The sequence below is a fragment of the Garra rufa genome, chromosome 18 (assembly GCF_049309525.1).
Source record: "Garra rufa chromosome 18, GarRuf1.0, whole genome shotgun sequence".
Lineage (NCBI taxonomy): Eukaryota > Metazoa > Chordata > Actinopteri > Cypriniformes > Cyprinidae > Garra > Garra rufa.
The window spans coordinates 26,423,798-26,435,668 of NC_133378.1; the positions used below are offsets into that span (position 1 = coordinate 26,423,798).

At 31.6% G+C, this 11,871-nt stretch overlaps 2 protein-coding genes across 4 annotated transcripts in view; both read right to left on the reverse strand.

Moving 5' to 3' along the window:
* The window catches only part of atf7a (activating transcription factor 7a), a 35,587-nt gene extending 35,325 nt beyond the window's left edge, over positions 1–262 (reverse strand). For both annotated transcript variants that reach the window (XM_073823166.1, XM_073823165.1), the window contains exon 1: positions 219–262. The gene's annotated coding sequence lies outside the window, so the exon portion shown is untranslated. The remainder of the gene's footprint in view (positions 1–218) is intronic.
* A 2,092-nt stretch (positions 263–2,354) lies between these two features.
* On the reverse strand, positions 2,355–9,611 carry asb8 (ankyrin repeat and SOCS box containing 8). Of its 2 annotated transcripts, none has more exons than XM_073823310.1 (4): positions 9,466–9,611; positions 7,038–7,245; positions 6,859–6,963; positions 2,355–4,010 (listed from the first exon to the last, which is right to left on the reverse strand). In XM_073823310.1, exons 2-4 carry the CDS (start codon positions 7,164–7,166, stop codon positions 3,375–3,377), a joined length of 870 nt encoding a protein of 289 aa, XP_073679411.1. In that variant the 5' UTR covers positions 7,167–7,245; positions 9,466–9,611; the 3' UTR covers positions 2,355–3,374. The 2 variants fall into 2 exon arrangements, with proteins under 2 accessions (XP_073679411.1, XP_073679412.1); XM_073823311.1 differs by having other exon boundaries at positions 9,373–9,529.
* Positions 9,612–11,871: the final 2,260 nt, after the last annotated feature.

Sequence of the window (11,871 nt, forward strand, 5' to 3'; positions counted from 1 at the left end):
TCTCGCTTGTCAAGAGCTCTGAACGAGCTGCCGTGTACGCGCAGACTTCGGTTGGTAACCCACTGCCAATTTGACAGCCTCACAGTCTCCTCATAAAAGTTACTCGTGAGCACAGACAAACCTTGTTAACCGATACACATAACAATTGGACACTGTTTCAAATCTAGACAATCATCGATTCCACATTTTTGACAAAAGAAGAATGTTTACAAACTTACCACAGCGCCCCTCTATCCCACTCTCTCTCTATCTCTCTCTCTCCTCTCTTGGAATCTGACACGCCCCTCCCTGTGAAGTATCGCGAGATTTTGGCGTCACACAACTCCAGTTCCCTCAACACTCACCTGGGGTGTTTACAACCCTTTCTGTAAACTTGTTGGTTGTTCAGTGTTTTTTTTCCTATAAAGATGACTCTAGCTTATTTATTTTCTGACTGTAATAATGTTAGAACATTTTGGCAGGAACTTTGAATGTTGCTACACTACCAGTCAAAAGTCAAGTTTTTGGACAGTAAGCTTTTCAAAGTTTTTTAAAGCCTGCATTGCCTGATTTGATCCAAAGTGCAGCAAAAGCAGTAACGTTGTGAAATATTTTTACTATTTAAAATAACTGCTTTCTATTTGAATATATTTTAAAATGTAATTTATTCCTGCGATCAAAGCTACATTTTCAGCATCATTACTCAATTTTTTAGTGTCACATGATCCTTCAGAAATCAGTCTAATATGCCGATTTGCTGTTCAAGAAACAATTTTGATTATTGTTATTATTGTCAATGTTTATAACAGTTGAGTATTTTTTTCAGGATTCCTTGATGAATAGAAAGATACAAAAAAATAAATATATATATATTTTTAAGCACTTTTAAGTGTTTCCTCATTCCTTGCATTCCAAAATGGCAAAATAGAAGGAATGTTTTTAATTATTCATACACTTGAACAATATTTAGTTTCCATCCTGGCCTTACTAACCCTCTTCACAAGTGGACAGTGATTCAGTTTCAGTCTGCTATTGAGTGTAAAATACTAATTTTGCTGTGCATTAACTATGATAAAGATAAAAACAGTGATTTAAACTGAAGGTGACCGCTTTGAAGGCAGAGGAAGGTTAGCTGCATTGGGCCTTTATTCATTCCTACTGTAGTTTCCTTCCTGGCTGATTTACATTCTCTTAAAGAGGACATCCTGTGCTTAGACAGGAGTTTAAATAAAGCATGATGCAAAACACAAACTCTCTTGCAGAAGTTAAGAAGTAAAATGTATGCAGTCAATTGTTTGTTGTTTTTTATCAAATTTCCTATTCTGAATAAAAAAAAACATAGCTTCAGAGAGCATTTTAAAGTCTTAGTGACATACAGAAAATGATTTGTGATACATTTATTTCTAATTAATATAAATTAGTTTTTGTAAGCAATAGCTACATGACTTTAGCTATTAAAAGTAAATATAGGTTATTAAAACTTAGTGGATTTGTTTCTCAAGATTTGATATGTGAGAGTCTTTTTCTTTCATGAAAAATCAGAACATGATTTTTATTATTTTCCCAACAAGGTAAAAGGCAAAATTATGTAGCTTTAGCTACATTTGTTTTATATCATGTGGTATTCAAGCACCCTCTGCTGGTTCAGTCGAGGTTAAAAGTTTACATACACCTTGCAGAATCTGCAAAATGTTAATTATTTGACCAAAATAAGAGGGATCATACAAAATATGTTATTGTTTATTTGGTACTGACCTGAATAAGATATTTCACATAAAAGACGTTTACATATAGTTCACAAGAGAAAATAATGGTTTATACATTTAAAAAAATGACCCCATTCAAAAGTTTACATACACTTGATTCTTAATACTGTTACCTGAATGATCCACAGCTATTTTTTTTTATTTTTTTTGTTTAGTAACAGTTAAAGTTACTGTTACAGTTCTTCAGAAAAAGTCTTTGTTTTTTCAGCATTTTTTTTTTTTGTATCTGAACCCTTTCCAACAATGACTGTATAATTTTGAGATCCATCTTAATGCATAGTTTTTTCTTTCTGAAAAAAAAAAAAAAACAGCTGTGAATCATTCAGGTAACAACACAGTGTATGTAAACTTTTGAACAGTGTCATTTTTATAAATTCAACTATTATTTTCTTTTGTGGACAATATGTTATCTTTTATGTGAAGTATCTTATTCAGGTCAGTACTAAATAAAAAATAACATGCATTTTGTATGATCCCTATTATTTTGTTAAAATAATTAACATGGTGTATGTAAACTTTTGACATCAACTGTAGCTCATCTAGTGATGTGTTCATAATCATGTTGATGTTTCACTCGCTTTGGAGGGGGGAAAAACTGCAGTAAAACACTTGAACAATGCATGGAGGCTTTTACTGTTTAGTCTGCATGCATAAAACTAGATGTAAGCACAACATACTTCGTAATCAAGCAATAGAACAGAGAAATGAAAACAGCTGCAAAAAATCTGTGGGGGATTACAAGATGTGACACTAGTGTTGACATGAATTCATTTAAGACATCCCATGCGTGATCTGCCAGTGTTTGGAATGATCATGCTAAGATGACATTGTGAAGCTAAAAAACGAACATACCCATTACTGACACAGAATATTTTAGTTAAGGTTTGCCTTTTTCATCTCAAACGTAAAAGCACAGCCCATTTTCTGCAATCATCAGCACCAAAAAAATTCTAATACAATCCAACACTCTAAACCAGATGTGAAATGAAAGTGATAGATGGACAGAAAATAGATATTTTTTTTGAAATCTAATAATGTGTTCTTAAATTATTCTGCTTCAAATGCCAGAGATTAATAAACAAATGTAAAACAAGGTTACTTTGTGGCAAGCTTACTACACTTTTGCAAAATTTCACCCACTTTTGCTAAATGGGAAGCCTTATAAAATGATTTAACAAAAATGTTAATATTTATTTGACTTTAAAACTTAATCTAAAGGTTTTAATGGTCTTTAAAAAAACTATTACTGCATAAATAAAAAAAACTAACTTCAAGTAGAAGTTTGAAACAATATATTTAATATATAATTATAACTTATAAGTGCTGTTAAAGTGTTATTTGTGTGTCCACAGGATTTACTGGTAAATAATATTTTTAAATTACTCTCTTGTTTTTGCAATTAGAGTGTTTTGTGTTCTGATATTTTAACATTATGGGTTCATAAATGCACTCCCTCCTACCAGATCAGTATTTCTCTGCAAATTTGCCTGGAAAAAAAATGTGAAACTTCCTCACTTATTCACCCACTGTATATGGACAGACACACTTTAGATTGCAGTCTGATTACAATCACATGTTCACGTACACAGAAGACATCTACCTCCTCCACATTAAGGACAGTCTTCTCGCTCAGTCCCTGAGGAGCACATATTCTTTCACTGACTCTGGAAGCGGGAGCTGTTTCACCGCAGATGGGAGGTACTGAACTCCCAGGCTGTTACGGACGGCGCATCGCGCCAAGGCTCGCAACGAGGGCGGCTGAGCTACGAGGCTAGTGAGTCGAGCCAGTAACTGAGGATCTTTACTGAGCTCACGCGGTAAAGTGCCGTCGGCCCTGCGGATCTCGAACCTCCCCGCAGCACGGCAAAGAAGCTCGAGGCACTCTTCCTCTTGTTCTGTGCCCAGGCCTCGAGCCAGCAGCGCCACCAGCCGCGAGATGGGCGTCTGGCCCTTTAGGTTGGTGACGTGGACTTGAGCGCCATACTCTAGCAGCACACGGACGCTCTCCAGGTTGCCCTTCATGGCCGCCCAACTGAGGGGTGTGTCGTTATTGTAATCGCGGACATTTGGGCATGCGCCGCTCTCTAAGAGGGCCCGTACGCACTCGGGGTTATCTTTGAAGGCAGCCCAGTGTAGTGGGGTATCCTTGTTGCCGTCCAGAGCATTCGGCTGGGCCCCGTATTCTAGAAGAAGCTCCACACAACCCTCGTCCTTTTCCGCTGCGTAATGCAGGGCAGTGCGGTTGTAGCCATCCAAGGCGTTTACCTGTGTGAGAAAGTTAGTCAAAAAATTAAGTCAAAAATCTTGGGGTGATGCTTTCCTGATAAAAAAAAAATAGTTTGGAGTGGGTAACTTTTTACAATAAATACATTTCTAAATATTTAAATATAAATTTTACAATTTAAATATTACAGTTATGACCATTTAAATAAATAACTTTTCTATTTGAACAGATAATAAAATGTAATTTATTTCTGTGATGACAAAATTGAATTTTCTGCAGTCATTTTCTGCTAATTTGGTGTTCAAAAACATTTTTTATTATCCATGTTCAAAACAGATAGGCTGCTTAATGTTTTTGTGAAAACCCTTATAAATGTTTTTCAGGATTCTTTGATGAACAGAAAGTTCACATCAACAGAATATTTATATGACTTGAAATATAAATGTTTTGTAACATTATTGATGTCTTTACTGTGGAAGTCTGTTTCCGCCACTGAATAAATTTTTTTTTTTTTAAAAAGGTAATTGCAACTTTTTAGCACATAAGTTTCAAGTTCACATCTCACAATTCTGACTTTTTTTCCAAGAATTAGAGATATAAACTCGCAATTGCAAATTATAAAGTCACAATTGCGTAATAAACTTGTAATTCTGAGAAAATGTCACAATTGCAAGATATAAACAGAACTGTGAGAACAAAAAAAATCACAGTTGCGAAATACAAACTTGCAGTTCTGAGAAAAAAAAACAATTGGGAGAAAAGGTCACAATTGCGAGATATAAACTCATAATTGTGAGATAAAAAGTCACAATTGCTAGACAGACTCACAATTGTAAGAAAGAGTCACAATTGCTAGACATAAACCCACAATTCTGAGAAAAAAGTCAGTTGTGAGATATAAATTGTAACTGTAATTAAAAAAAATCAATTGTGAGAAAAAAAGTCACAATTGCGAGACAAACTAAAAATTCTGAGAAAAGTCACAATTGCGAGATATAAACTCACAAATGCGAGAAAAAGTCACAATTGCGAGATATAAACTCATAATTGCAAGACAAAAAGTCACAATTGCAAGACAGACTCACAATTGTAAGAAAGAGTCACAATTGCTAGACATAAACTCACAATTCTGAGAAAAAAAGTCAGTTTTGAGATATAAATTGTAACTGTAATTTAAAAAATCAATTGTGAGAAAAGTCACAATTGCGAGACAAACTCTAATTTCTGAGAAAAGACACAATTGCGAGACAAACTCTAATTTCTGAGAAAAGTCACAATTGCGAGATATAAACTCACAATTGTGAGATAAAAAGTCACAAATGCGAGACAGACTCACAATTGTAAGAAAGAGTCACAATTGCTAGACATAAACTCACAATTCTGAGAAAAAAAAGTCAGTTTTGAGATATAAATTGTAACTGTAATTTAAAAAATCAATTGTGAGAAAAGTCACAATTGCGAGACAAACTCTAATTTCTGAGAAAAGACACAATTGCGAGACAAACTCTAATTTCTGAGAAAAGTCACAATTGCGAGATATAAACTCACAATTGTGAGAAAAAAAGTCAGTTTTGAGATATAAATTGTAACTGTAATTTAAAAAATCAATTGTGAGAAAAGTCACAATTGCGAGACAAACTCTAATTTCTGAGAAAAGTCACAATTGCGAGATATAAACTCACAATTGTGAGATAAAAAGTCACAAATGCGAGACAGACTCACAATTGTGACAAAGAGTCAAAATTGCTAGATATAAACTCACAATTGTGAGAAAGAGTCACAATTGCCAGATATAAACTTGCAAATCTGTGAAAAAAAGTCACGATTGCGAGATATAAACTCACAAATGTGAGAAAGTCACAATTGCGAGATATAAACTCATAATTGTGAGATAAAAAGTCACAATTGCGAGATATAAACTCATAATTGTGAGATAAAAAGTCACAATTGCGAGACAGACTCACAATTGTAAGAAAGAGTCACAATTGCTAGACATAAACCCACAATTCTGAGAAAAAAAGTCAGTTGTGAGATATAAATTGTAACTGTAATTAAAAAAAAATCAATTGTGAGAAAAGTCACAATTGCGAGACAAACTCTAATTTCTGAGAAAAGTCACAATTGCGAGATATAAACTCACAATTGTGAGATAAAAAGTCACAAATGCGAGACAGACTCACAATTGTGACAAAGAGTCAAAATTGCTAGATATAAACTCACAATTGTGAGAAAGAGTCACAATTGCCAGATATAAACTTGCAAATCTGAGAAAAAAAGTCACGATTGCGATATAAACTCGCATTTCTGAGAAATAAAGTCAAGAAAAGAAGTCGCAGTTACCTTTTTTATGTTTTATTCAGTGGTGGAAATGGGCTTCCATACTTTACTCTCACTTTTGAAGGAAATTATGTCAGATGCCTGTATGTCCTCATGACTGAGTAAGTCAATAATATATTTTGACCTTTTTATGATAAGTCAATGTTAGTTCAGGGTTTCCAAAAAATTGTGCATTTAGTGGAACTCCCCAAAACCTACAGATATTTATAAAAAAAATAATTTGGGATATTGTAATTGAACACTTTTACTTTGAAAAATATATTTCATAACTTTTTGGAAAATAAAGATTAAGATGTGCATTATCACAAGAATTCAAAATGTAAGGAAAAAAACATTATATATAACTAGACACGTGTTTTAAACTAGATTTGAACAGCCCCTAATCACTGACTTGTCACAGACCCATTAACAACTTAAGGATAAAATGTGTAATTTCCCCACCACTAGTGGCACCAAAATTGCACGCTTTACTGTTAAACTGTCAAAACACTGAAATTAGGGAAATCACTTTAGTTCTCAAACCCATTAAGAACGATCCATTTTACACTTTACCTCAGCACCTTTCTCAAGCAAAAGCTCTACACAATCAGCATCAGCCACCATACAGGCACAGTGCAGAGGCTTCAGAGTGCCATGCATCCGGTTCACATCTGCTCCCTGTGAAAGAAACACATGTTGATTCAGAACGCAATATATGAAACACTTTATAAAACTATAGTAACTAAACTCACCCTGCGTATAAGGTCTTCCACATTGTCATGTGGGAACGAGCGAATGGCAGCTATGGTTCGAATCAGCCTTTCGGACAATGAGTATTTGCTCTGAATACTCTGCATGATGTACCACATAGTAGAGCTCATGTGGAACTAAAGGACATTTCACCCAGACCGGGTGACGCCACACCAAAATGAGATGGCTGTGAAAGCGAGAAAAATAAGCCTAGAAAAAAAGAAAACATAAAAATGATTAACAACTGAATCAAGCTGATAGAACAAGTAATATCTTCAATCAAAAATGTTTTTGTGTACATAATATATGTGTGTACTGTGTATATTTATTCTGTATATATAAATACACACACATGCATGTACAAATTTAAGAAAAATGCTGTTTATATATTAAATATATTTAATAGAAATTATATGAATATAAATATATACATGTACATTTTTTCAAAATATAAACTGTATGTGTTTTTATATATACATAATAAATACACACAGTACATACAAATGTATTATGTACACAAAAGCTTTTATTTTGCATGTTTAATCGTGATTAATCGTTGCCCAGCACTAATAATTATAATATTAACAAGAGAATAATATTAAACATCAAAATAAATAAAATAAATGTCAATAGATACATTTGAATCAAATTATAAATGTTTAAATAATAATAAAAGTATATATTTATAATACAATATAAATTAAAAAATAGTTGTGTATTATTGTTACAAACAGTTTTGTGTATTATTGTTTGTGTATTATTGTAATGAAAAAAATGGTTGTGTATTATGTAAATATTTATGAATATAAATATTATATAACAATATTAACCAGAGAATAATATTAATCATCAAAATAAATAAATGTCAGTAGATACATTTGAATCAAATTATAAATGTTTAAATAATAATAAAAGTATATATTTATAATACAATATAAATATATAAGCTGGCAAATATAAAAAATAAATAGATAACATGTAAATAAATAATTAATAAACAAATATTAAATACATTATAATCAATACATTATAAATAAATGCACAATTTCTCATCAACATTAGTCATTTATTTTGCCAATCTGCCTAAAAATGTATGTAAAAGTAAATAAATTATTATAAAATAAAAATAGTTATTGTTTTGTTAATAGATTTTTGCTTTTATTTATATGAATTACCGTAAATACATTTTTTTATATTTAATTGTCCATATAGTAAAGAGGGTTAATATTGTATCTCTTCAAAATATTTTATCATTTATTAATATTTACATTTTGCATATTTCGCTAGTCCATCTAGGTCTAGGTAATACTCCAGTGGGTTACATCAAGCTGCAGACTAATTGTTTTATACTAATAACATATAGTTATTATTTGTGTGGCAAATGCCTGACACACTCGAGCTGTCTTATAAATATTAATTATAGCAAGCATGCAACATGATCACGCAAAAAATGAAGCAAAAAAAGGATATATTTATAATACAATATAAATTAAAAAAAGTTTTGTGTATTATTGTTATAATAATATTAAGCTGGCAAATATTAAAAATAAATAGATAACATGTAAATGATTAATAAACAAATATTAAATAGATTATAATCAATACATTATAAATAAATGCACAATTTCTCATCAACATTAGTCATTTATTTTGCCAATCTGCCTAAAAATTTATGTAAAAGTAAATAAATTATTATAGAATAAAAATATTTTTTATTTATTGTTTTGTTAATAGATTTTTGCTTTTATTTATATGAATTACTGTAAATAATTTTTTTTTTCCATATTTCATTTTTTTTATATTTAATTGTCCATATAGTAAAGAGGGTTAATAATGTATCTCTTCGAAACATTTCATCATTCCTTAATATTTACATTTTGCAAATTTCGCTAGTCCATCTAGGTCTAGGTAATACTCCAGTGGGTTACATCAAGCTACAGACATAATGTTTTATACTAACAATATGACTGACACACTCGACCTGTCTTATAAATATTAATTATAGCAAGCATGCAACATGATCGCGCAAAAAAAAATTAAGCAAATGTGCTGTTCGCTGCTCGTCTCATCTTGTTGTTATGCTGTCAACAAAAGGTCGTATGACAGCTCAGCTAGCGAAGAAACACGAGCTTTAGCAAGCAAATTAAAGTCTGAAACATGACATCTTCACAGTGCCAGTCAACAAAGATGTCTGGCTCTGTCTAAATTGAATGTTTTCTGAAAAAGGCAGGATTGTGTTTATGTTTATGACTCGTTTCGGTACGTGTCCTACCGGAGTGAACTAGCCGTTTGGAGCTAGTTTCGACACCCGGGACATGAAATAACATATTTTCTTACCTCGTTATCTTCTTAGGCGCAAGTGCTCGAAAAAAAAAACAAAGAGAAAACGTAAAGTATGTATTCGAAGACGATTAAGTGATAAATCGGTACCTGCAAGAAATGAAAACAGCTGCAGGTTTGTGTAGCTAATCTGCCAGTGTGTCAGCGCTCAACACAAACACACTGACGTCACATGAGGAAGTGACAAACAATTTTAAAACGCCATTTATTCGTCTGTTTGTATCGGCGAAACACATTTGTAGCGTGAAAATGCGGTAAGAAATACGGCTAAAATTAGTTATGCGCGTCTGCTTGTGTGAGAGGCCATTCTTCACATACCGTACTGTTCGTGCCAAATATAGACACGATGGGCCCCGGAGTGAATGACACTGTCACTCAGTATCCTCACACTGTACATTGTATTTTCAATGTGTTTTGAGATGACTTTATCTGGGACTTAACGTTTCGTTGCCATTTGTCTTAAAGCAATGCTTTTATTACAATTTACCCTCCTGACTAGCAGTTAGATAAATTACTTTTCTACTAACTAAGATTTATCTACTACTAAGATTTATTATTCCTTCTGTATGAATTTTACTATAGTGCTGTCAAATGATTAATTGCGATTAATCGCATACAAAAGAAAAGTTTTCATTTACATAATATGTGTGTGTACTGTGAATATTTATTATGTATATATAAACACACATGCATGGATATATTTATGAAAAATATGTTATGTTTATTATGTTTATTAAATAGTACTGCTGTCAAACGATTAATCACGATTAATCACATTTTTGTTTACATAATATGTGCGGGTACTGTGTAGATTTATGTATTTTTTTAAAACACACACATGCACGGATATATTTATAAAAAATATGTTGTTTTATATTAAAAAGGAGCGCTGTTAAACGATTAATCACATCCAAAATACGTTTTGTTTACATATGAGTGTATATTATGTATATTTATGTATATTTAAATACACGCATGGACATATTTATGAAAATAATGTTATGTTTATATATTAAATAGTAGTGCTGTCAAACGATTAATCATGATTAATCACATCCAAAATAAAAGTTTTTGTTTCCATAATATATGCATACTGTGTATATTTATTAATGTATATATAAACACACACATGCATTGATATATTTATAATATTATGTTTATATATTAAATAGTAGTACTGTCAAATGATTAATCGCGATTAAATAGCATCCATAAAAGTTTTTGTTTACGAAATATGTGTAAATGTATATATAAATAAATACACACACATACATGGATATATTTATGAAAAATATGTTTATTTATGCTGTCAAACAATTAATCGCACCCAAAATATGTTTTTGTTTATATGTGTGTGTGCTGTGTATATTTATAAATAAATACATACACATGCATGGATATATTTATGAAAAATGATGTTTATATATTAAATAGTAGGGCTGTCAAAGGATTAATCACATCCAAAATAAAAGTTTTTGTTTCCAAATACACATTCCAATATATGTGTGTGTACTGTGTTTATGTACAGTCAAGCCCGAAATTATTCATACCCCTGGCAAATTCTGACTTAAAAGTTGTTGTTTTTTTCAACCAGCAAGTTTTTTTTGACCGGAAATGACACAGGCTTCTCCCAAAAGATAATAAGACGATGTATTTCTCAGCTTTTATTTACATTTGAACAAAAAGTGGCATGTCAAAAATTATTCACACCCTTGCAAACTGTCAGTCTATGGGAAAATCCAAAGTTCTATACCATTCCAAATAGTCCAAGCTTTTCTAAAGCATCCTAATTACCCTGATTCATTGGGAACAGCTGTTTTAATCAACTCAACAGGTGAAAAACAGTCATGGCTAAGACAAAGGAGCTCACTGAGGACCTGCGGCTGTGCATTGTGGCTGCTCACAAGTCAGGAAAGGGCTATAAGACCATATCTAAATGTTTTGAAGTTCCAGTGGCTACAGTGCAAAGTATTGTTTAAAAAAAAAAAAAAAAAAAAAAAATCAGGGGTATGAATAATTTCAGGCTCGACTGTATATATAAACACACACACACACACACACACACACACACACACACACACACGAATGTATATATTTAGAAAAAATGTTTATGTATTAAATAGCAGTGCTGTCAAACGATTAATCACATCCAAGTTTTTGTTTACGTGTCTTTGTACTGTGTATATTTATTATGTATATATAAATACACACATACAGTATGAAAATATTTATATTCATATAATTTATATTATATAATTTTTTTTATTATTTTCTAATATTTTAAAAAAATTATAAACATGCATGCGTGTGCATTTATATATACACATAATAAATATACACAGCACACAGACGTTATGTAAACAAAAACTTATTTTGGATGCAATTAATTGTGACAGTACTATAATTTTATATATATTATATGAATAAAAATATATACATGTAATATTTTCAAAATATATACTGTATGTGTGCGTACTTATATACAGGAGCGTCGCT